This window comes from Artemia franciscana, chromosome 14 (assembly GCF_032884065.1).
Source record: "Artemia franciscana chromosome 14, ASM3288406v1, whole genome shotgun sequence".
In the NCBI taxonomy this organism is placed as follows: domain Eukaryota; kingdom Metazoa; phylum Arthropoda; class Branchiopoda; order Anostraca; family Artemiidae; genus Artemia; species Artemia franciscana.
In genome coordinates this window covers 2,400,647-2,427,982 of record NC_088876.1, presented here as the reverse complement: position 1 = coordinate 2,427,982, position 27,336 = coordinate 2,400,647, and the positions used below count along the sequence as shown (strand labels likewise).

Sequence of the window (27,336 nt, the reverse complement as noted above, 5' to 3'; positions counted from 1 at the left end):
CTGTCTGTTATGTCTGTTACACTTTGTCTGTTACGCCAGATTATATCTTCTATATATATAAAAGAAAACAAACTAAAATGTAAAAACTGGAAATTGCATAAATATTTCGAAATATTTTGACAATAGATTAAAGTAATTCGAAAAAAGAAAAATGGTAAAAAACTAAAAAAAAACTAAAAAGAAAAAACTAAAAAAAAAAATTAAAATTAAGAAAATTAAAAAAAGAAAAAACCTAAAAAGAAAAAACGTAAAAAAGTAAAAAAGATAAAAAACTGAAAAGAAAAAAAAACTAAAAAAAGCTAAAAAAACTAAAAAAAAGAAAAAACTAAAAAAACTGAGAATTGCACAAATATTTCAATATATTTTGACAATAGATTAAAGTAATTCGAAAACCTTAAAACAGGTACCCCAAATTTTGAGGTTTAATATAAATTGTTGGAGCTTTAGCATGCTTGGCACGTAAAGATTGTTCCAAGTGTCAATGTTAGAATGAACATTGACAAATTGAAGAAAACAAATCAATAAAAAGAAGAAACTAAAAAAAAGAAAAAACTAAAAAAGAAAAAAACTAAAGAAGAAACTGTATCTATATATATAAAAATAAGTTGTATATATGTGCTTTGTATATGTGAATTTGTGCTTCGTAAGAACTTTTAGAGCAAATTCTTAAGTATTTTGTAGGAAGTTCAAATAAAATACTGTTTTCTCAGCTAAAAAAATTGCAAATATCTGTGAATAAATATACAAGTAGAAACCGACAAAAATTATCAGATTGTACGAGTTACCTTACTTTTGAAAAATAAGTATTATGTTTATAACCGAACGCAATGTAGATGCCGCATAATCTCCAGCATTACCGCAAAGAATAAAATGTTGTTCAAACAAACTGACCTAAGGTTGTCGTTTATTCGTGCGAAGAGAGGTTAAAAAGGGTCAGTTCATGTTGAAGAGGCAATTAATCTCGTTGCCAAAGCAACAGTCAACTTGCGTAAATGAAACCTTTCTTGTAAATGGGAAAGAATCTTTGCCTATCAATTTTCTCGGTCCACAGTATAGCTGAGTCTCCATCATGAAGTAATGAGGGAAAAATAAAAGCAATTCATTTACAAAACGTGTCTATTGTTTCTCCAAAGAAACCATACAAAAATGATTTTATAACTCAAAGCTTTTTTGCTTATATTTTCTCTCAGAGCAGCAGCAAATAAACCTCCGAACGTGAACGTTGAACGTTGCAACGTTGCAAGTTGTACTAATTGAACGTTGCAAGAACTATAAATAATCACTGACAAATTCAAAGTAACGCTTGAGATAATAGTTTTGCTAATATAAAAGGATTCTGACATTTTTAGCCCCCCAAACAGATCAGATCATGTTCAAACCATATAAAAGCACTGCTAGACAGGTTCTTTGTCATTTGAAAATAAAATTGTTTTTGACATAGAAAATATAGGTCTCCTTATATATTCGTCGTAGCCGAATAGCTAGCGCTCCAGACTTGTCATCCTAAGATCGGTGGTTCAAGTCTTGGTGTCACTGGTAATTTGGTTTGGTTATGTATTAAGCTAGAAACTCTTGATTTTCTTTTTTAAGGTTTTTGAATTGTTGTAATCCCATGTCAAAATATAAAATTATCATTTGTATTCGTTTTTTAGGCCTTCCTACAAATATTATAAAGCTGGTTGCGTTCAAATCTGTAATCTTAATCACATAGTAAGTGGATTTTATCTAACGAAAAAAAACAACGATTAATTTTAAAATTTTCTGGCATTTTTTTTAGTTTGAATTAAAACTCTAAAAATACTGCTCTGGTACTGTAAATCTTTTTGCAGTTTACGTAACAACTTTAGGGATTCTGAGCTGAACTTAAAGTCCTATAAAAATTTTTTATGTCTTAAAAAGGAATTGCTCATGCTTATAGGAAAAGAAATTCGGTAATGAATTTTTGTAACAACGATTTCTGCTAAGCTTCAATTTTTGGGTTTCTTCTTTAAAGTTTTGAATTGGTATATAATTTTGCAATTACCAGTTTTTTGCTCTTTACCCAATTTAATGTCTTTTCATACTGAGTATTCAAAGATATTTGGTTTGCCGCAAGTCCAATTTTTAACAACGATTTCTACTAAGTCTCAAACTTTTTTTTCTTTTTTAAGGCTTTATAGTCCCTTGTCAAAATATATTCAAATATATTTGCAATTAGCAGTTTTTTGCTCCTAGAGCAATTTAATATACACTCCTCCACACATGAAAATCTTCAATTTCCCCACATAAGTGTAACAAGGGTGACAACGTCCCTGCAACACTGACATATAAATGACGTAACTCACTGAAATATAGATGATGTAACTAAATGATAGATGACAAATTTATTCAATAAAATGACCATTAGGATTATACAAATATTGTCTAAGAAACATCATTCAGATTAAGCATCAGGTAAGGTAGAGAATACAATACAGGACTTTACAGTCCCCACCAGCGATACTTATCCCTGTTTTATGGCCCTTCAACCAGGAAGTGCAATAGGGGTGGGGGTAGCCATCCTGTGCTTTCACACACCCTTACTGTTTACCTTCCCCAGATTTCTCTACGTACCCAATAAGAGCTGGGTCGACTCTGGCTGAGCTTACAGAGTCACGCCACTGACCCCGTTCTAAACCAAATAATCAACAATACGAGGACACTATCCTAAGTTCTCAAAGACAAAGTATTTTACATCTATGCGTGCTAACCAATCGGCTAGGATGGCTAAATAAAGGGATCAGGGATCCCAAATAAAGCTTTAGTTTTCTAAATCAATTTGGCGAGAACGACAAATTACAAAGACAAAAATACAGACTTTTTTGATTGGCTATTGACGCGCAATGACCAATGCGCAAGTGAGAGTTTATCGTTAAGGAGACATAATAAAATTGCATAAATTTTATCCCATTATGGATAATAAGATAAAGTATCAGTGCGTCCTTGATGGGAATCTCGGGTTCCAAAATCCAATACATGTTCGCCCAGGGATAAAGAATAAGACCCCCTTTACCATTTGATTCTAATTTCCACATATATATCACAGACGTATTTTCATTGAATATGACCTTTTTTGGCTATTATCATTGGAAAATGAAGAAACAATACTCACCCACCCACCTAAATTTTGAAAAATAATTTTTAAATCCCACCCCCTCCTTCCACCTGTCAAATAAATTTGAACCAGTGCCACTGAAAATGGGTTCAACTCAGTTAGGGGAAACATGACAAGGGAAAAAACAGATGTGTGTCCTATGTGCATTCATCATCATTTTATTTATAACCCATCACAAAAAAAACTGGACAGAAACCCCAGAAAAAGACAGAGTAAAAATCAAGAAAAAACAGAAAATAGACAATAGAAATAAAAACAAACTTTGATAACTACAAACAAGGGACATACAGAAATGACCAAAGATGGGAAGACTTCTGGCATTCGGTAGTGAAATCACAAATACGCTTCTCAATAACCCCAGCTGGATTTACCAAACGATACTTTCTTTGCAGAAAAGAGTTACTTGCCCAAGTTGGAATTTCCATTAAATACTTAGCAAATTTAAAGTAAAGGAGATGAACTTGCTTTTTTTGTCACAATTAAGGAAAGACCATACAGAAGCAAGGGCATGTAAGTGAGGAACTGTTAGACTATTACATAAGTGAGAACGATGAACCCTACTTAGACGCGAAATGATTGAAGCCAGGGAGGCATACACAGCCCAGATATTACTGGCATAATTTTTAATTGCCAGGTTTACAGTTTCTTTCAGGTTTGCTCCAATAGGCATGCCCAGGTAAGTAAAGCTGCAGGAAAAGGAACCTCAGAACCGGATAGACTTATTGAGTTTCTACTCCCTTTATAGTTGAATGGTAGAACAACTGTTTTATCATATTAAAACTCAAATCAATGTGTTCGTACTTTTCTTGGAGAAACTCAAAGGTTGAAGAGCATCCTTGGAAAGTGCATTATTATTACACTGTTCATGTGATCACCAAGAAACTTTATGATGTTATTAGGTACATACACTCCTGAGAAGGTGTAGAATGAAAATATTTCAAACCTCCTCCGGAAAATCCATAGAATCTTTTGGATAATTCTGGCACTGACTGAAAATAGAGACCACTAAACTTTAATTCTTGATTGTTGTTTCTCTTCACATTGCTCATTTTTTCTGTATTAAATATCCAAAATGCCTTAGAGGTAGGATAATAAACTCAACCTCATTTTACAAATGCTTTTAAATTTAAGATTACGATCGTTACTTTGTATGTGATTAAATAAAAAAACTAGTTTTTTTAAACTGAGATTAAGGAGCAACATTGAAACTTAAAACGAATAGAAATTACTCCGTGTATGAGAGGGGCTATTCCCTTCTCAACGCCCTGCTCTTTACGCTAAGGTTTGACTCTTTCTCTCAATTCTACTTTATTAAACAGCAAAAATCTTTGTCTGAAATGCTATCTGCAGCCTCCTCGTCAATGAATAAAACCTTGGACTTCTTCAATGACTCTGAGTTCAAGGACTTTGATCTTGAGGACTCATCTGGTTTATGCTTGGGAACCCATTTTTTAGTTTTCTTGTCAAGCTTTGCCTGAGCCTTTGCTTTAAGGGACTGCTTCTTTGGAGTATCTGTCAAAATCCTAGTTTTCCCTTTTTTGCACTTTTTGTGGGGACCCGTTGACCTTGGGGAAAAATGAGAGTGGGAGGGGGCCTAGGTGCCCTCCAGTTTTTTTGGTCACTTAAAAAGGGCACTAGAACTTTTCATTTCCGTTAGAATGAGCCCTCTTGCGGCATTATAGGACCACTTGGTCGATACGATGACCCCAGGAAAAAAACAAATACACAAATAAACACGCACTCGTGATCTGTCTTCTGGCAAAAAATACGAAATTCCACATTTTTGTAGATAGGAGCTTGAAATTTTTGCAATATCTTTTTCTGATTGACTTTTTATTCTGTGACTTTTAGGGGATGTTTCCCCCTATTTCCCAAAATAAGGCAAATTTTCTCAGGCTCATAACTTTTGATGACAAAGACTAAATTTGATGAAACTTATATATTTAAAATCAGCATAAAAATCCAATACTTTTGATGTATCCTTTAATAGATCAATTTCTTAGAGTTCCGTTTACTATTGAGCCGGGTCGCTCCTTACTACAGTTCGTTACGACAAACTGTTTGAAGAAGAAAATTTTCCATGGGGAATTGTCAGAGAATAATTTTTCGGCAGGGATTTTTCCACAAGGTGAATTTTTCGGGAGGATTTTCTTGGGGAGGAATTTCTATGGAGGAGGATTTTTCATAGGGATGGATTTTTCTGCAGAGAGAAGGGGAATTTCCTTGAATTTCTTTTCTTTTGAATTCAAAGCAACGCGTAACGGGTAAGTTATTGCAAAATAAAATATTGTTTTTAGGGATGATATCTTAGACCAAACTCTCTGTAAATTCAGATATAAACAAAAGTATATGGATTATACATTATCACTATTGAAGTTCAAAGTTTTCCCATTATTTTTACCCTAGAGACTTTAGAAACTGTGAGTACAGCCCCAAGCTCTTCACTAACTGCACTGAAATTCCATTCTTACCTTTGATTCAATTAGGAGTGAGAGAAGTCCGATCGATGAAGGGGGTAGGGAGACAGACTTTCGTATTTCTTTTAGTCCAGTTCTTCTGACTTGGCTTATTCCACTTTCCTTAGGCCGAGAGGAGGAGCCTTCCTGCAAAACAAAAATTGACATAATTCAGTCTCATGTAAGTATAATGTTTACACTTGCAAGCTAGAAACGAGGAGAAGGTCTATAGGCCCAATTCCACGGAGTAAAGCTTACATTTTCTCTGGGGGTAGGTACCAAAGCCATTCTGGGGATTTTCACATGTAATAGTTGTTTTTCTTTTAATTGCTAAGTGTTATTGCGTTCCCTGCCTTTTTGATGGGAGGTCTTAACACTTAAACCTTTTTTTAAGCTAAGGAAATAAACATTACCCTGATGAATTTCTTGTTTCTTTTGTTTTTCTTGACTTGACATGACTTTATTAAACAAGAAACTATATACATAAATCTTATACAAAAGAGACAGGGAAGGCGAGTCGTTTGGTCTCCTTTGCGAATAGAGAGAAAAAAAGAAGGAATATCACCTCAATAACTCACATGGAGTACACAGAGAAAGAGAGAGGGAGAGAGAGAGAGGGAGAGAGAGAGAGAGAGAGTGAAAGAGAGAGAGAGAGAAGAAGTAAAGAAGAAAAATCGACTCACGGAGACACGGATGGGACTTATAAACTAAATTATAAATAAATCACTTTACATTCAGTCCCCGTTATTATAGGCAGAAAGAACTATCTCTTTCAATTTCTTTCTAAAAGTATAAAGTGATGGGGACTCACATATTAAATCAAATAGTTTATATTTATTGGCAATCTCAGGAAGTTGATATCTTAAACTTAAGTTTGATCTCTCATTTTTAATAAAAGGAAAAAGAAACTTACTCCTTACTCTTGATAAATGGCTATGTTTATTTTCAACCAAGAGTTTCATGTTATTGAAAAGTTATCTCTACGCTGGAGTTATTTCTAAAACCCATATGCCTATATTAAGGTGAAAAAATTGTTGTAAATGAAGAATGTCAAAAAATAAAAAAGATATTTTGGTTTCACATAATTCTTTTGTCTTCCTAGGGTATTTGTTAAAAATGGTCAAGGATTCTTATTGACTTGTTTTGGACAATTTAGAGTCTTCGTGAATGTGAATGGAACGTCAATATCCAAATGGTCGGCCAATATTGAAAATAGCATTCATCTAATGAAAAATATAATTTTCTCCTTATTTGGTAGGGAAACAGGAACTTTACTCTATGCAAACAACCGAGATTCCTGGACACTACTTCCTCTACTTTATCAATACGAGCCTTAAAAGACAGAGTTGAGTCAATATAGATACCTAAATATCTAAATACATCAAATCTTTTTATGGAGCAAGTTACAATACTAATACTTTTAAATGACCCACGCTTCACTGCTATCAAACTTCTCCGAAAAACCACGAATTCCGACTTCTCTAGGTTAGGTATTAATCGATTAGCATGAAACCAAGAATTTACATTAAAAGCAACAGTTCCAAGGGCCGCTCGTAGGTCCTCCTCGTTGCCCGCCTTCAAACCAATTGCCGTTTCAACTACAAACAATATTGGTAATTCATCGTCCGAAGGCATGCATTTTGGATGGTCATTTATGTATATCAAAAAAAGTAACGGCCCCAATACAGATCCTTGTGGAATCCTTATATTTCAAAACCCAAAGTTAGTCAAATTTAATATTACCTCTTTGGCATTCAGTACTTCAAAGAAAACAAACAACCTAGGTATATACCCCAGCATAGGTAGTTTTATCCCCCTTGTTTTAGCGTTGTAGAATATTTTGTACCTCGTCAGCTTTTCTTATAATTTTTTAAATAATTAAACAAGATATAGGTGTGTCAGTCCAAAACAAAGGATATACCTGACTTTTTACCCCGAAAAAGGGTTGTTGTATTTTTGAGGATATTAAAAAATCTATGTTTTTCAAAGCACCCCAAAACCAAGTTGGTGGGGGCGCTTCGCCCCCCCCAAGCTCCCCCGCGCGCGTAAGTCGTTACGCGCCATATTAGTTACGCGCCATTGTAATTTTGTCCTTGTCTCCCACCTGTGAACATATATATATATATATATATATATATATATATATATATATATATATATATATATATATATATATATATATATATATATATATATATATATATATATATATATATATATATATATATATATATATATATATATATATATATATGTGTGTGTGTTTTTAACTACGTAAAGCTTGCGAATATACAACATTCTTCGCTGTCCCATTGTCTGTGCATATAAATAGATTGTCAGGTTTACTGACTCATGAATGCAACATATAACAATATAACATGCAACATATAATTGTCCATGGGAAAAATAATCTGTATTCAGATCTATACCTCATTATTCTAATGATTGCCCTTGAGCTTTGTTGATGATGATTGCTAATCGAACATTCCCTGTGTCCCCGTCGTCATTTAAATATCCCCTGTGCCCCCCGGCGTCCCCGTTGTAGTTGTGTCCCTGTGTCCCGGTCGTCATTTATATTCCCTGTGTTCCGGTCGTCATTTGTGTCCCGGTGTCCCAGTTTGTAATTTCTCTTTGAGTGTCCCGGTCGTCATTTATATTCCCTGTGTCCCGGTGTCCCGGTCGTCATTTGTGTCCCGGTCTGTAATTTCTCTTCGAACAATCCCTGTGTCCCGGTCGTCATTTATATATCCCCCCTGTGCCCCTGGCATCCCCGTTGTAGTTGTGTCCCTGTGTCCCAGTCGTCATTTATATTCCCTGTGTGCCGGTCGTGATTTTTGTCCCGGTGTCCCAGTCTGTAATTTCTCTTTGGGTGTCCCGGTCGTCATTTATATTCCCTGTGTCCCGGTCGTCATTTGTGTCCCGGTCTGTAATTTCATCAGTTGATAAACATGACGTCAGTCAACAAACAACTTCATGGCGAGATACAGCTCACTCCTTATAATGACGTCAGTCGACAAACATGACGTCAGTCGACACACAAACATGACGTCACTCGACAGACATAACACACATACAACTTATTTTTATGTGTATAGATATATATATATACATACTAGCTGTTGGGGTGGTGCTTCAGGCCACCCCAACACCTAGTTGGTGGGGGCGCTTCGCCCCCCCCCCTAAGTTTTTCTTTCTGAAATTCTGAGCCAGCAAAAGAACAGAACACCTTTAAACCGCAAGATATATAAACAATTTCTTTTTGTTCGTACGAAAAGTTTCATTTCACCTAATTTGTTTTTCTGTGTGAAATTTAAAGCCAGTATATAAAAACAAAACACTCTTTTGTCACTATATGCAGGAACTCATTGATTTTATTTTTATGAAAAGTTAAATTCCACCTATTGGCTTACCACTGTGGAATTTTAAGCCAGCGAAAATGACGAAAAACTTTTTGGCCTCAAAATTTTGTTCACATTTAGTAACAAAAAAAGTATTTCTTGAGTTTTTCTGCTTATTTGCCCCTTCATATTTCATTTTGACTTCTTTTTTAACGTTGCAAGTAACATTAATTCTTCCCAAGTCTTCTTATAAACGTTAAAATATTTAAAAAAGATACAGGCGTGTTAGTCCAAAAAACAATGTATATATTTGATTTTTTTTTCCAAAAATGTGCTTCTTGTGTTTTGAAGATATTAAAACAAAACTCACATTTCAAAGGAAAGCAATATTAAATCTCCTAAAAGCAATTATGTTACACATAAAGAGGATTGTCGCTTCCTATGCTCCGACGCTTGATATAAATTTTAACCGATGCTTGATCGATATTCAATGAAAAAAACTAGTTTTTTTAACTGAAAGTAAGGAGCGACATTAAAACTTAAAACGAACAGAAATTACTTCGTATATGAAAGAGGCTGCTTCCTCATCAACGCCCCACTCTTTACGCTAAAGTTTGACTCTTTCTCTCAATTCTTCTTTTTAAAACAGTAAAAAACTTTAGCGCAAAGAGCGGGGCGTTGATGAGGAAGCAGCCTCTTTCATATACGAAGTAATTTATATTCGTTTCAAGTTTTAATGTCGCTCCTTACTTTCAGTTAAAAAAAACTTGTTTTCTTCATTTAATTTCTGAACGTTTTTGAATCAATGCATGTTTTGATTTTGGCTCTCCGCAGAGGAATAATCAAAACGAAATGTGCATATTTTTTTTTTATTATTATTTTTATTTTTTATTTTTGGCTAAATGGCTTTCTCATAATTTTGATCGAACTATTTTGAGAAAAAAAGAGCGGGGGAGGAAGCCTAGTTGCCCTCCGATTTTTTGGTTAATTAAAAAGGCAACTAGAACTTTTAATGTTTTACGAATCTTTTTATTAGTAAAAGATTTACGTAACTTATAAATTAGCTTACGTAAAGAACTTTTGTATTCTCATGTTTTTATTACATATATGAGGGGGTTCGCCCCCTCGTCAGTACCTCGCTCTTTACACTAAAGCTTAAATTTTGTCCCAATTCATTAAGAATGACCCCTAAATCACAAAAGCCGTAGAATAAATAGTTGAAATTACTAAAAATACTTCAGCGTAAAGAGCGAGGTATTAGAAGGAGGTGAGCCCCTCATATGGGTAATAATTTCTGTTTCTGTTTTAAGTTTTAATGCTGTTCCTTACTTCCAGCTGAAAAAAACTTTTTCATATTTATTTTTTAATTATATTTTTTTAAATAATGCTAGTAAATCCTGCTCTCCCTTCATGGAAATTTTCTTCTCCCATGACAAATTCTCGATGGAAAGTTCCCCCAGCATATCCCCCTCTTCTCAACCCCTCCCCCCAACCAAAAAAATCCTCCTGAAAACGTCTGTACACTTTCCAATAACCGGTCAAAGTTTGTAACTTGTTGCCCCTTCCACGGGTACTGTGGGGGAGTAACTCGTCCCCAAAGACATAGTTATAAGGTTTTTCGACTACGCTGAATAAAATGGCAATCTCAGAATTTTGATCCGTTGACTATGGGAAAATAATTAGCGTGGGAGGGGGCCTAGGTACCCTCCAATTGTTTTGGTCACTTAAAAAGGGCACTAGAACTTTTCATTTCCGTTAGAATGAGCCCTCTTGCAACATTCTAAGACAACTGGGTCGATAGGATCACCCCTGGTAAAAAAAATAAAAACAAAAAAACAAATAAACACGCATCCGTGATCTGCCTTCTGGCAAAAAATGAAAAATTCCACATTTTTGTAGATAGGAGCTTGAAACTTTTACAGTAGGGTTCTCTGATTCGCTGAATCTGATGGTGTGATTTTCGTTAAAATTCTATGACTTTTAGGGGGTGTTTCCCCCTATTTTTTAAAATAACAGTTCTAAAAGGATAGTGGAATAAAACTGAAACGCGCTATGTGGAGATAGGTTATTAAAAGGCTATAATAGCTGTATCTCAGGAACAGCTTAGAGTATTAAGTTGAAACTTTCAGCGCATATTATGGAGGATGTTGAGTCAACCAAAGATATATACTACTCAAGGCTAAGAGTATTAAGGAGACTTTTTCAGGAGATGTTAGAGGGGACATTAAACTAAATTGAAACTCCTTGCATGAGTGCAAGCTATCAAATAGCCGTAACAGCAGTATATCAAGAACGGCTTAGAATATTAGGTTGAAACTTTCAGAGCTTGCGGATGGGTATGTTAATCTAATAAAAAGCAATATATACATACTACTACTACTGACAGTAGTGGTACTACTGCTCCTCTTCTTACTAATGTTACTAAGTCTAATGGTATTAATATGAAACCTTCATAACTGAAATTATTCGACGGATTAATATAGATAATTAATATTTTTTTTTATTTTAACGACATAATACATAAAAATATTATTTAATAAGTTTAATGTATATTAATTATAACAAATATAGATATACAACTTATATGATTTATAAACTTAAGTATATTTTAATGTAAATGCATATTAGATGTGAGCTAATAAAATTTAAATAGAAGCTGTTAGTCTATTAAATGCTTATGAATAAGAAATCAATTTCAGAATTTGGCTTGTAGGTTTTTCTTATTTATCTTCCCTTGTCCTATTCTAGAGCCAGAAAGCAGTGTTTTTTTGTTTTTTGGTTTTTTTTTAGCTGTAGCTGCAGCCTCACACTTCCTCAACATCAACAATGATTATTTAGCAATTATCGGGTATACTGTCAATACCTGGCGCCTTAGTTCAAAGGATGCTGATTAATATAAAGACTTTTTTCGGAATTTAAAGCTGCTTCAGCTTCCAAGTAGTTGATTCATGACCAAATTTCGACAAAACCAAAAGCGACAAAACTTTTCAACTTTAACTTTCTAAGTAAAGGTTATCGACTTTTGGAAAGACTTTTTTATTTTGTAGTTAAAGTTGGCAAAAGTAGATTCATTTGACGAATTAAACTTTCTCTCTCTTATGTTTCCCCTATTATAAGTTCATTAATTATTTCTATTAATATTAAAGTTTCAGTACAGGTTTAATTAACATCCATTCATAACTTTTATCCAACTAATGAAGAAGAGGAATATGCTACAAGTAGAAACAACCAGTTTATATAAAAAGATCTTGTTGCAAAAATAAATTTTATTCATCTTACTGGCTTCTTAATGTTTTTTCTCCTCACAGAAAAAAAACAAATCAGGTGGAATTTAAAGTTTTCATGCAAAAAAGAAAGAGTTCATATATAAGAATCCTGAGGCAAAGAAAATGTTTCATTCCTTCTACTGACTTAAAATTTCACAGATAAAAACAAATTAGGTGGAATTTTCTTTCAGATAAACAAAAACAAGCAGTTTAAATCAAAATATTTTGACTATTAAAATGTTTTGTTCTTTTTACTGATTTAAAAATTTTATTTTTTATACAAACAAAACAAAGATTTCATAGGTAATAATCTTGAGGTTAAATGATGTTTTTCTCTTTTTACTTAATTATAAATTCACATAGAAAAACAAATTAGGTGAAATTTGACTTTTCTGATAAACAAGAATCAAAGAGTTTATATTTACAAGCCTTAATCTAAGAGTTATATCATTGTTTATACTGGTTTAAAATGTCAAGCACAAAAAATTAGGTGGAATTTAACTTTTCATACAAATAGAAACAAAGAATTTTTATTTTGAAATTCTGTGGCTAAAAAATATTTCTTTTCCTTTTTATTAGCTTTGAATTTCACACAAGAAAACAAATTAGGGCGAAATAGACTTAAATTTTTTATATATAAAAATATTGTGGCTAAAAAATGTGTTGTTCGTTTTACTGACTTAAAATTTAAAACAGACAAACAAATTAGGTAGGTTTTAGCTTTTCGGATAAACAAAAAAAGTTTAGATACAAACATCTTGTGGCTAAGAAATATGTCATTCTTTTTATTAGTTTACAATTTTGTTAAATTTGCTGGCCTTCATTAGTATTAAACAAAAAAAAATATTTTTGTAACTGAAAGTAAGGAGCGACATTGAAACTTAAATAAAACAAAAAATATTCTGCATATGAAAGGGACTGTACCGTCCTCAACGCCTCGCTCTTTGCGCTAAAATTTGAATCTCTGTCACAACTTTACTTTTTAAAACAATGAAAACTGTATCGCAACGAACAAGGCGGTAAGGAGGGAACAGTCCCTTCAATATACGGAATAATTTCTGCTCGTTTTAAATCTTAATGTCACTCCTTGCTTTCAGTTAAAAACCTTGTTTTTTTATTTAATTTTTAAACGTTTTTCAACTAATGGAGATTCAAATTGGGCTTACCGTACATAAAAAATTAAAATACAATTTGTATATTAATTTTGGAAGAGTTATTACGCATATGAAGGGTTAGCCCATCCTCAATACCTTGCTCTTTACGCTAAAGCTGTTATCGCTTTAAAAAAGCTTCCTTTTCTAATTAAATGGCCCATTGTGTTTCAGTAAACACTCTTAAAGAATTGGGACAAATTTTAGCAAAAAAAAAAACAAAAAAAAAACAAAAAACAAAAAAAAGCAAGGTATTGAGGAGGGGGAAACCCTGTACATACGGAATAATTTCTTTTCGTTTTTCAAATAATGACGGTAAATCTGGCTCACCCTCTATTAAATATACCCCTCCCCTCACGGAGGACTCCTGCGTGGAGATTCCATCCAACGTAACGTACATTACCCTCCACGTCTAATTCCCTCCAGATAATTCCATTTTCGCTGAGAATCCCCCCACCGTGTAAATTTACTTGCAGACAATTCAGCCTGAAAGATGCTCTTTAACATTCTTTTATTTGAATAAAACTTTAATCTCTAATTGGTTTTTGGATCACTCCAGAAATGCCCCCTTTCGTAGAAATTATTTCCCGGAAATCAAAACACGCTGAAAAAAGCCCATGGATAATTCTCCCGGAACATCTCCACCTTAAAAATTTTGCAAAGAAAATGTAAGACGATTAAAAAGAATTTAGTATAGTAGGTCTGTAAATTCTCCTCCCCCCCCCCACAGTGTAACATTTCCGTTGGGATATTCAGCCCTCACCAGAAATTTACCTCTCCAAGGAAGATTCTCCCTAAAGTAATCCATCCCAAACACATCCCCTCCCCCCACAAAAAATGTCTGTATAATACCCAATAATAAATTCTATAAGTAAACAATGGACGAATTTTTAACTTACAGGCCTTTCTCCATCGATTTTGCGGGGTCATTTTGCACCTAAAAATATAATTGTTCGATCTTTCAACTATACTTAACAAAATTGCTATCTAAAAATTTTGATCAGATAATTTTGGAGGAAAAGGCTGTAGGAGGGGGACCAGTTGTCCTTCAATCTTTTCAGTCACTTAAGAAGTGTGCTAGAACTTTTAGTTTCCATTCTAATGCACCCTCTCCCCATCTTCTACGACCATTATTTCTATACATTCACCCCTGGGATAAAATAGGAGCTGGATAGGAGCTTAAAAATTCTATAGTAGGTTTCTCAGGTACACTAAATCTGATTTTGAGATTTTCATTGATTTTCCTTTAATTTTAGGAGAGTTTGCCCTATTTCAAAAATCAAGCAAATTTTTTCCGGCTTGTTAATTTTGATGTGTAACACTAAACTTGATGAGTTTCATATATTCGGAATTACTATAATAAGCTGATTCTTTTTACGTATCTACTAATATTAAAATTCCATTTTTTGAGTTTCGCTTATTATTAAGCTGAGTCACTCCTTACTTACAGTTCATTACCACGAACTGTTTGATAGGGCACTTAGCATGCCTCATGCTAATCATTAACCACCCAAAAAATATGTCGAATGTCAGCACAAAAAACCTGTCATAATTTTAGATTGTGACAGAATTATCCAATAAAACAAAATTTATCTTTATTACATCTTTCCTGGCAGAGACAAATTTTTCAATTGGTTTCTCGTGAATCTTGTACGTGCTCAATATGTCCATCTGCTATTCCCAGCAACAAAACTGGGGACAGAAAACAAACTGAATAAAAGAGATATAAAAGGGTTCTTCGTAAGAAGTCTTCCGACTAAAAGAGCTGTGTTATTTTTTACTGGCAAACAAAAAAAAATCTAATTCAAAATAGAATAAAATACGAACCAATAAATTAAGCCCAATCCCGAAAGAACTACAAGATTAAATGCAGAGAAGGCGAACATCAAACAGGTCGTGGTAAAGAACTGTGAATAGGAGCGAACCGGCTCAATAGTAAATAAAACTCTAAAAAACGGAATTTTGATACCAATAAATATATCAAAAGAATCAGATTTTTATGTTGATTTTAAATATACAAGTTTCATCAAATTTAGTCCTACTCATGAAAAGTTACGAGCCTGAGAAAATTTGCCTTGTTTTGGAAAATAGGAGAAAACTCCCCCTAAAAGTCATACGGTCTGAACGAAAATCACACCATCACATTCAGCGTATAAGAAAACCGTCTTGTAGAAGTTTCAAGCTCTTATCTACAAAAATGTGGAACTTGGCATGTTTTTGCCAGAAGACCGATCACGGGTGCGTGTTTATTTATTTATTTTTTTGTTTTTCTTCCAAGGGTGATCGTATCGACCAAGTGGTCCTAGAATGTCACGAGAGGGCTCATTCTAACGGAAATTAAAAGTTCTAGCGCCCTTTCTAAGTGAACAAGAAATTGGAGGGCACCTAGGCCCCCTCTCACGCTCATTTTTTTCCAAAGTCAATGGACCACAATTTTGAGATAGCTATTTTGTTCAGCATAGTCGAAAAACATCATAAGTACGTCTTTGTCTCACTTACTCTGAGTATGTTAGAGTATGTCTCTGGCTCACTTACTCCCCCAGAGTCCCCAGGGAAGCGTTTACATACATTAATGAATATTTGGAAGTGTACAGACCTTTTTAGGATGATTTTTGGTTGGGGGGGGGGGGGTTAAGGGGAGGGGACTACGTGGGAGGATTTTCCCTTGGAGGAATTTTTCATGGGAGAAGAGAAATTCAATGAAGGGGGCGCAGGATTTTATAGCATTATTTTTAAAAAGCAATGAAAACATAAACATGAAAAAGTTTTTTCAACTGAAAGTAAGGACCAGCATTAAAACTTAAAACGGACAGAGATTATTACGCACATGGAAGATCCACCTCTTCCTAGATAGCTCGCTTTTTACGCTAAAGTATTTTTAGTAATTTCAACTATTTATTCTACAGCCTTTGTGATTCAGGGGTCAATCTTTAAGAATTGGGACAAAATTAAAGTTTTAGCGTAAAGAGTGAGGTATTAACGAGGAGGCAAATCCCCTTATATAAATAATAAAAATACACGAATATAGAAGTTCGTCACATAAGTTCATTTGTAAGTTATGTATATTTTTTACTAATAAAAACGTTCGTTAAAAATTCAAAATTCTAGTTGCCTTTTTAAGTAGCCGAAAAAATGGTGGGCAACTAGGCCTCCTCTCCCACCCTTTTTCTCAAAATCGTCTGATCAAAACTAAGAGAAAGCCATTTCGCAAAAAAAAAATATTGCGCAAATTTTGTTTGAATTATTCATTTGCGGAGAGCCAAAATAAAAACATGCATTAATTCAAAAACGTTCAGAATTTAAATTAAAAAAAAACAATTTTTTTAACTGAAAGTAAGGAACGACATAAACTTAAAACGAACAAAAATTACTCCGTGCATGAAAGGGGCTGTTCCTCCCTCAAAGTCCCGCTCTTTACGCTAAAGTTATTTACTGTTTAATAAAGTAGAATTGAAAGAAAGTATAATTTTGTTTGAATTATTCATTTGCGGAGAGCCAAAATAAAAACATGCATTAATTCAAAAACGTTCAGAATTTAAATTTAAAAAAAAACAATTTTTTTAACTGAAAGTAAGGAACGACATAAACTTAAAACGAACAAAAATTACTCCGTGCATGAAAGGGGCTGTTCCTCCCTCAAAGTCCCGCTCTTTACGCTAAAGTTATTTACTGTTTAATAAAGTAGAATTGAAAGAAAGAGTAAAAATTTAGCGTAAAGAGCGGGACGTTGAGGGAGAAACAGCCCCTTTCATAACCGGAGTAATTTCTGCTCGTTTTAAGTTTTAATGTCGCACCTTACTTCCAGTTAAGAAACTTGTTTTTTTTTTATTTAATCGCAATAAGAAATTATTCCAACTTTTAGTAAATACGGTTAGTGAAATGAATGAACTTTTTTAGCTTGTAAAATGCTAGCTTTTATCACACAGTCTTGGCTGAACTTTTCGTTAAGAAGTAATGATGCCTTGGCTATTTTAAAAAATGGATTTTTAACCAAGAACTTTTATTGTAAGTGTGTTATTGTTTATTATTTTCTTTCCTAAAGACAGACCTTAGATATAAGCCAAAATATTCAAGTAGGTTTTATTCATTCACTGTCTTGGGAAAAAAGTCCTCATTATTCTCTCTTCTGTATTTGTAAAATTTTGCATGTTTGAAAAAAGTTTTGCCAAGTTTATTGAAGATCAATTTATTGAATCGGTATATTAACCCACATCTATTAACGATCGCCAAAAATAACTTCCTTATTTTAAAGTTCAATTTCTTTCTCCCGATCTTTTTTTCTCGGCAACAAATGTCTTAAATGAAACTTTGCTTAACAGGCAAGCTTCATAAAATTATTTTTGGAAGAAATGATAGCGAAGTAAAGCAACAAATATATCAAGCTGCTTTACTGAAAATCCACATAATACGATATGCGACTTTGAGTGAAATTTCACTTTTGTAAGTTTTTATTTTATTTTATTAGTGGGATATTAAGCGCAGAATTTAAGAGATTCAGGTGAAGTTTTCTCTAAAATAAAGAATAAGGTACTTGGCTGTCGAAAATACGTCATAGATGTCATCTATTCATCATCTGTGCGTCATATAGGCATCAGAGATCACGAAAATCCGCCATAAAAGCCAAAAAATACTGAGGTACACTGTTTACTATAAAATTAAAAGAAAGTAATCCCTTTTTTAATCCCTTTACACGTTTTGTAGGAAAACGACTTCTGTTTTTCTCTTTACTTGAGCTTTCTAATCTCCGATGGAATTAAGAGAATGTGGGGAAAAGTGGGAATTCTCCGTGGAAACAGAAGAAGAAATAGTATTTATTTGCCACTGGACAATAACTTACAAAAGACAGTTGTTGATAACTTACCAGAAAATTGTTGGTTCACTTATCAGAAACTAATTGATGAGTCTAGAGAAGATCGTCAATTATTTCTTCACAAACACTAATTAATTTAGTTAAAATCCTCTGATTAACAATAACTACAATTCTTTAATAACCCTGACCGTAATGTGAACTAGCGTAAGTAACTCATCTCAGTGTTGCCATATTGGCCTATTTGTCCCCAGACTGCGTTATTTTGGCGGTGAATGGTGTTAATTTTTTTGTTCTCTGAGATTACGTTTGGCACTGTGAAAATTGAAGGCTTTTGGTTCTCAAAAATTGAAGGCTCTCAAAATGAAGGCTTTTGGTTCTCAAAAATTGAAGGCTCTCAAAATGAAGGCTTTTGGTTAACAAAAATTGAAGGCTCTCAAAATGAAGGCTTTTGGTTCTCAAAAATTGAAGGCTCTCAAAATGAAGGCTTTTGGTTAACAAAAATTGAAGGCTCTCAAAATGAAGGCTTTTGGTTCTCAAAAATTGAAGGCTCTCAAAATGAAGGCTTTTGGTTCTCAAAAATTGAAGGCTCTCAAAATGAAGGCTTTTGGTTAACAATGCAATTTTTCAATTTTAAAAGTTGGAAGACCACCCTCAAAAGACCACCATCAAATTTTGATTTATTTAGTCATATTACAAGGTTCTTGATAAGTTATGAATTCAGATTCCATTAGATTGTTATTTCATTGATCTTTCCTTTTTTCTGGTAGATTGTAGGGTATATGAATTTAACCTCAGGCAAAGTATGGCAATGTCGTCATTATATCAGCACAATTATTTTCCGTTTATAGAGCAGATTTCCTTCTTCAAATCCTTGACCTGTTTGCAATGGATATACAACCAATGATTTCGACTAAAAATTACGTTTGAATGGCAAGTGAAAATGAAGCAAAACGAAATCTTCCATTAGAAGACATGTGCAAACGAGCATGATGTATCGGATCGGAAGTATTGACAAAGTAATTAAAATTATAAACAAACAGCTCGTGGTAACGAACTGTAAGTAAGGAGTGACCCAACTCAATAGTAACCAAAACTCAAAAAACAGATTTTTGATGCCAATAGATATATAAAAAGAATCGGCTTATTACGCTGATTTCAAGTATTTAAATTTAATTAAGTTTAGTATTACCCATTAAATTTTACGAGCGTGAGAATATTTGCCAGATTTTTGAAAAAGGGGAAAGCCCCATAAAAATCATAGAATCTTAATAAAATTCATACAATGAAATTCAATGTATCAGCAAACCCTACGTTACAGATTTCAAGCTCTTATCTACAAAAATGTGGAATTTAGTACTTTTGCAAGAAGAAAGATCACGGATGCGTGTTTATTTGTTTGTTAGTTTTTTTGTTTTTTTTTAGGGGTGATCGTTTCTTCCCAGTGTTCCTAGGATATTGCGAGAGGCCTCATTCGAACGGAAATTAAAAGTTCTAGTGCTCTTTTTAATTGAGCAAAAAGATTGGAGGCCAACAAGGCCCATCCCCCACCACTTTTTTCCCAAAACCGTCCGACCAGAATTTTGATATAGCAATTTTGTTCATCTAGTTGAAATGCCCTATAACTATGATTTTGGGTATACCATGATCCTCACCCACAGTCCCAGGAGAAAGGTCTTTAAGTTATAAAATTTTTCCATTGTTTACGCATATTATTTGTTATTGAAAAGTATGTTTACATTTTTGGGTGGGGGGAACAAATTTTTTATTGGGGGTTTTTCAACGGGGGATGTTCCATGAGAAATTTTTCAGGGAATGAACTTGTCAGGAGACTTTGAAAGAATTCTAATACAAAATTCTTTTTATATGTCTTGCATTCTCTTTTCTGTCTCAATGTTACACGTGGAGTTGTTAAGAGTAATTGTCTGGGATAAATTTTCATCGGGATTTAATTGTCTAGGAGATATTTCTTGTGGCGAGGGAGATTTTTCCGTGGAAGGGGGGCCAGATTTCTGTTATTATTTAAAAACAATCAGAAATTAAATTAAAATAAAAATTTTTGGTCTGAGAGTAAGGAGCAGCATTAGAACTTAAGACTAATAGAAATTATCACGTATATGAAGGGGTTTGCCCCCTCCTCGACACCTCACTCTTCACATTAAAGTTCAAATTTTGTCCGATTTTTAAGAATTACTCCTGAAACACAAAGGGTCGTTTCATTAGAACAATAAGAAGCTTTTTCTAAAACTACTAAACAACTTTAGCGTATTGTGAGGTATTGAGGAGGGGGCAACCCTTTCATTTACGTAATAATTTCTGTTCTTTTTAACTTTTAATGTTGTTCTTTACTTTAGTTGAAAAATTTGTTTCTATTGAATATAATGAAGGAACACCCCTAAAAAAGGGAATAAATTAATATAAGGCTGAAATCGTCGATCGCCTCCCAAGAGAATGGAAATCCTAAAAATATCTGTTTTCTTTGAAGGATCAACAGAAAAGAGAAAATGATTCATGATTGAATCCAAACAGCTAAAATAAAAGGCATGGAAAAATGACTGAGGTAATGACAAACGAACGAAATTTGTACTTGAAAGACTTGTGGTAACAAATATCACAACAAAGCACAAACAAAAGTGACTCACAATAAGATCTGCGATCTGAAGATATGCGACAGTGAGCATAATCAAATCAAACAGGAAGCTTTTACAAAGTAATCAAAATTACAATGGAGTGAGGGAACGCTTTATTTTAGTGCAGCTCAAGCAAGAAGAAACTAAGATTAATGCTGAGATTGTCGGATTGCCTCCCAGAAGAATAAAATTCCTCTATAAGTTATGATTCTGTGAAAAATAAACAAGAAGGAGGAATATATTTCATTCCCAAGTTTTTTGATCTATTAAAATTACCGATCTGCCACCGCGTGACTTAAAGCTAAAGATTAAGACGATACTTATGTTAATGAAAAATCTAAGAATGGCATATATAAAAAACCGCCTCGTGCCGAGTGCTAGATTAAACGATGCTCGTTCTTCTGATAAAAAGTTGCAATGGGTATAGGCTATTTCACACCGGGAGCGCATTGTAAGCCTAAGTATTAGCCTACTGACGAAGACAGACCTCCTCATAAACGTAATAATTCTTGTTTATTTTCAGTTTAATGTTACCTCAGAATTAGATATTAAAAAATTAATTATTTAATCAGATATGGTACAAATTCCCTGCCTAAGTAAAGAGCGATAACACTTCAACGTAGTGTTGTCTTCCTAGGCTACTTCGTATAAAAGGAGTTGTCCTAGGAATTGAGGGAGGAATTCACTTGATTGGGGATTGAAAATTATATTGCAATCTTAAAATTCAAAAGCGATGCGAGGGCAACCAGTTCTCTTCACATGCCACTTTCACCTGCTGCCCCTACAAACCCATATAGATCCATATAGATCATAATTATAAGGTAACTATCAAAGAGTTCGTGGCAACGAACTGTAATAAGGAGCGACCCAGCTAAATAGTAACCCAACCTCTAAAACACAAAATTTTTATAACAATAGTTTCATCAAATGAATCGCGTTTCAATGCTGATTTTAAATATATAATTTTCATTAAACTTAGACTTACCCATCAAAAGTTACGAGCCCGGGAAGATTTGCCTTATTTTAGAAAATAGGGGAAACGCCCCTTAAAAGTCATATGATCTTAACGAGAGTCACACCGTCAGATTCAGCATCCTTTGATGAAACTTGTAGCGCTCCGCAATCACAAGTTTTTTCGGGCACAAATGTTCTTTCACTGTCCTGACGATTTCAGCAAAACTTTTTTCCGACGGCTTTTCAGGTGCCAGAAAATTTTTTATCAATGCGTGTGTCTGCACACCACACGAAGTTAATAGAACGGCTCTCTTTTTTTCTTTTCTAGTGATATCATTTGCAATAAAATATTGCTCGAGTTGATCCACATAATCGGCGAAGTCACTATTTCTATCGAATTCATTCGATAGAATGAATTCGATAGACTGTTCCAAAAATTCGATACTGGGCACTTTTCGTATATGAAATTGGTTTTCCCCTCCGCAATCCCTCGCTCTTTACGCTAAAGCTTTTAATTGTTTTAAAAGTGAATTGTGGCAAAGAGTCAAACTTTAGCGTAAAGAGCGAGGGATTGCGGAGGGGAAAACCCATTTCATTAAAATTAAAACGAACTTCTGTTCATTTTAAGTTTTAATGTCGCTCTTTACTTTCAGTTAAAAAAAGTAGTTTTTTTTATTTAATTTCTGAGCGTTTTTGAATTAACGCATGTTTGATTTTGGCTCTCGGCACATAAATTATAAAAATGAAATTTGCATACTAATTCTTTTTTTGACTAAATGGCTTTCTCTTAATTTTGATCAGATGATTTTGAGAAATAAGGGGTGGGGAGGGAGGTGTAGTTGCCCTCCAATTTTTCGGTTACTTAAAAAGGCAACTAGAACTTTTTATTTTTAACGAACGTTTTTATTAGTAAAAAATATACGTAACTTAAGAATTAACTTACGTAACAAAATTTTATATTATGTATATGAGGGGGTTTGTCCCCTCGTTAATACCTCGCTCTTTATACTAAATCTTAAGTTTTGTCCCAATTCTTTAAGAATAACCCCTGAATCAGAAAGGCCGTAGAATAAATAGTTGAAATTACTAAAAATACTTTAGCATAAAGAGCGAGGTATTTATCTCTTCCCAAATACCTTGCTCTTTATACTAAGGTATTTTAGAAACCCTCATATGCTTAATAATCTCTGTTCGTTTTGAGTTTTAATGCTACTCCTTACTTTCAATTGAAAAAAAACTTTTTCATGTTTATTTTTTCATTGTTTTTTTATAGTAATGCTAGAAAATTCTGCGCCCTTTTCGTTGAATTTCCCTTCCCTCATGACATATTCCTCCAAGGAAAGATCCTCTCACATAGCCCCCTCCCCTCAACCCAACCCCCCAAACCAAAAGAATCCCCCTGAAAACGTCTGAACACTTCCCAATAACCATTACTGTATGTAAACACTGGTCACAGTTTGTAACTTGCAGCCCCTCCCCCAGGGACTGCGGGGGAGTAAGTCATCCCCAAAGACATAGTTATTATGGTTTTCGACTATGCAGAATAAAATGGCTATCTCAAAATTTTGATGCGTTGATTTTGGGAAAAAATAAGCGTGGGAGGGGGCCTAGGTGCCCTCCAACTTTTTTGATCACTTAAAAAGGGCACTAGAACTTTTCATTTCTATCATAATGAGCCCTCTTGCAACATTCTAGGACCACTTGGTCGATACGATGACCCCTGGGAAAAAGAAAATAAAAACAACAAATAAACAAGCACCCGTGATCTGTCTTCTGGCAAAAAATACGAAATTCCACATTTTTGTAGATAGGAGCTTGAAATTTTCGCTCTAGGGTTCTCTGATACGCTTAATGCGAAGGTATGATTTTCGTTAAGATTCTATGACTTTTAGGGGGTGTTTCCACCTATTTTCCAAAATAAGGTAAATTTTCTCAGGCTCGTAACTTTTCATGACAGAGACTAAATTTAATGAAACTTATATATTTAAAATCAGCATGTAAATCCAATTCTTTTGACGTATCTTTTATCATCGAAATTCTGATTTTTAGAGTTTCGTTTACTATTGAGCCGGGTCGGTCCTTACTACAGTTCGTTACCACGAACTGTTTGAAAACAAATGATCAAAACACTGCAATCTCCAATCAAAATTTGGATATAACAATTTTGTTGATCGTAGTTGAAGGATCTGGAAATTATATTTGTGAGGAAGAAACCTCCCCTACAGCTGTCAGGGGATTCTTTGTAAGTTATTGGATTGGATTTTGAGATAGTCCTTTTATTCAAAATAGTCCAAAGATCATATAACAGGGTGTTTTCCCTGGGGCATTTAAGGTTCTTATGGAGGGGATGGTTTTATAAACTTTAGAGGTGGCTCATTTGGTTGAAATTTGAAGTTCTAGTTCAGTTTTAAAAGTCAATAGTGATGGAGGTCAACTGCCCCCCCCACAACTACTGCTTTTTCACCAAGTGTATCTGAATGAAATTGTGCGATGGCAATTTTGTTTAAAATAATCCAAAGACAATGCCTCCAGGGCTTGCCCAACCCCCAAGAGCCCTGGGGCAAAGCTTAAAGATATGGCCAGGGACATAAAATGTTTTTATGGAATGGGTGGTCGTTTCAAATTCAGACTTCAAATTAACTTCAAATTGGAAGTTATAGTGTACTATTTAAGAGTCAAAGTGAATTGACAGACCCCCCCCACGCCCAACATTTTCCATAAAAAAAAACATTCAAAAAGAGTTTTAAGACATCAATTTTTTCAGCATTTTTGAAATGTTCAGTAATTATGCATTTTGGGACGTAACTCAGGAATGACTGAATATTTTAATTTGGAATTATCAGGAAATGATAAGTCAGATGATAAGGCAGATTGACCAAAAAGGCAATATTTGCACGCTGCTACTACTAAAACTAATGCTGCTTCTACTGCTACTACAAGTACTATTTCTACTACCACTACTATCACTAAAACTACTACTTCTGTAGCCAGTACTACTAGGGCTAAGGAGATTGAAAAAAATATATGAGGAAACGTTGAAGAGAAAGTTGAACTAAATCAAAACATACTATGTGTACAAATTGCTGATACGGGCTTATCAGCAATATTTTTAAACATCTTATCAAATCAAGAGGTAACTTCAGGGGCATCATGAGTGGGGTGTTCAGTTTACCAAAAGGCAAAGTGAACTTGTTACTACTGCTATTAATTCTGCAGCTACTACTACTACTTTTAATAGTTATTAGCTATTACTGCTACTACTGTTTCTACTACTACTACTGCTAAAATTTGAAAAAATATTAGGGGGAATTTTAACTAAAACAAAACATATTATGCGTATGCAGATTGTCAAAAGGGCGTATCTCAGGAATCGATTTTTGTTAATAAGTTGAAACTTCCGGAGAATATTTAAAGTGGAAGTTCAATTGAGAAAAAGGCAATAAATGCACGTTAATAATAACACTAGTACCACTCCTACTTTTCCTTATGCTACTACTGCTACTAAATTACTCCAACTACTGCTTCAAGTGCAACAACTTGTAAGGCTTAGAGCGTTGAAGTGAAAAGGGCGTCAAAAGGGTTTCAAAAGTGCAAATCAACAATATTTTTGGAACGGCTTAACGTTTCAAGGTGAAACTTCTTGGGCAACATGAAAGCAATGTTCAACTGACCAAAAGGCACTGTGCACATGCTACTGCCGCTATTAATGCTACTGCTACTACTACAGCACTAACACTGCAACTACTTTTACTACCACCGAAACTACTGCGACAATAGTACTATTAAGGCTAAGTCTATGAAGATAGAATTTGAGAGAGTATTGACGGCAAATTCGAACTAACAAAAGAGACTATGTGCATTTAGATTGTCAAAATAGCTTATCTACAGAATCAATTTGTTTATTAAGTTAAAACTTTCAGAGAATACTTAAAGGGGAAGATCAAATGACCAAAAGGCAATATTTGCTCACTACTACTAATGCTGTAGCTAATGCAACATTTGCTAGTTCTACTACTATAATTACTATTGCTCCAACTACTTGTAAGATTAAGACTATTAAGATGAAAATTTCAAGAAATATATGAATATACAGGTTATCAAAAGAGCATATCGAAAATATCATAGCAATGGTTAATTGTATTAGGGCGAGTGGTTATGCTACTGCTGTACAACTATGCCTAAGGGTATGGAGGTGAAATTTTCAGAGAATATTTCTGGAAAATTATGTTTTAGAGATGGCAACCAGCCATCCGTAAACAGGTTATCAAAAGGACATATCGACAATATCTTAAGAACAGTTTCGTGCGTGAAATTATAACTTACAACGCTTGTTGTGGGGGATGTTGAACTAACCAAAAGACAACCTGCCATCCATATACAGATTATCAAAAGAGCATATCGACAATATCATAACAACAGTTAATTGTTGTAAGTTGAGTGATAATACTACTGCTGTACAACTATGCCTAAGAGTATGAAGGTGAAATTTTCAGAGAATATTTCTGGAAATTTCTGTTTTACATGTGACAACCTGCCGTCCGTATACAGGTTATCAAAAGAGCATATCGACAATATCATAACAATGGTTAATTGTATTAAGTTGAATGATTATGCTACTGCTTTACAACTATGCTTAAAGGTATGAAGGTGAAACTTTCAGAGAATATTTCTGAAAATTTCATTTTGAGCATGTATTATGGCTCTTTACTATAGGCAGTGTTACAACACTATGTTCAACTCGTGATGCATGTTCAATTCATTAAGTTTAGAGTTAGTCAATCTAAGTTATGAGACTTAAGAAATTTATGAAATTGACGAAAAAGGTGGAAATACCCTTGAAAAGGCAAGCCATTTTGAACATGGTTACACCATCAAACCCAACCTATCAGAAACCTTTATTAAAGAAGTTTCAAATCACTATCTACAAAAATGCTAAATTTTGTTGTTCACAGATTGGTGTTTGTCTGATTTCTTGGTTTGATTTTTTGTTTTGTCCAGGGACGATCGAAAGTGCTGATCCTGGATCATCAATAAATCGCTGCTTAGGAGGTAAATTGAAAGTTTTATAGACCCCATTTTGACTTCAGACGCTTGTTGGCCCCTGATTCTAGGCAAATTAACGGTCTCATGTTTCAATTCTAAATTCTTGGTTCAACCTGCCTAAGACTATAGGCAGGTGCCCTTGTTTACCGATCATTTCAGGCAATCTAATGGTTCTATGTCGATTTCAAATTCTTGGTCAACCTGCCTGAGACTCTAGGCAGGCGTGACTTGCTAAAAGATAACAAACCGTGTATTGGTCCAATAAGAGAGGCACCCGCATACTCCCGCCGTTTACCCAAGCCAAATTAACCAAACACTTGGAAAACTATAAGTTCTATCACTATTTTAGCTCTATGACTATCTACCTTTGTTTTACTGCCCTAGCAATGACGCATAGATGGATAATAGATAGACATATCTATTAACCAATGAACTAATCTCCTTTTTATACAATCCTAATAAGGGGGGAATTAATGCCAGGTTTGCTCCTCACTCAATTCGACTATCTGTACTGGCTTTTTCTACAATTAGCCATGACTTGATGCCATTTTAGCTTTT

At 34.1% G+C, this 27,336-nt stretch overlaps 1 protein-coding gene across 1 annotated transcript in view; it reads right to left on the bottom strand.

The window, feature by feature from the left end:
- Positions 1-27,336, bottom strand: part of LOC136035178 (dual 3',5'-cyclic-AMP and -GMP phosphodiesterase 11A-like) — a 263,712-nt gene that overhangs the window by 216,065 nt on the left and 20,311 nt on the right. Inside the window, exon 4 of the mRNA XM_065716750.1 lies at positions 5,605-5,736. Within this exon, the coding sequence (XP_065572822.1) occupies positions 5,605-5,736 (132 nt within the window). The remainder of the gene's footprint in view (positions 1-5,604; positions 5,737-27,336) is intronic.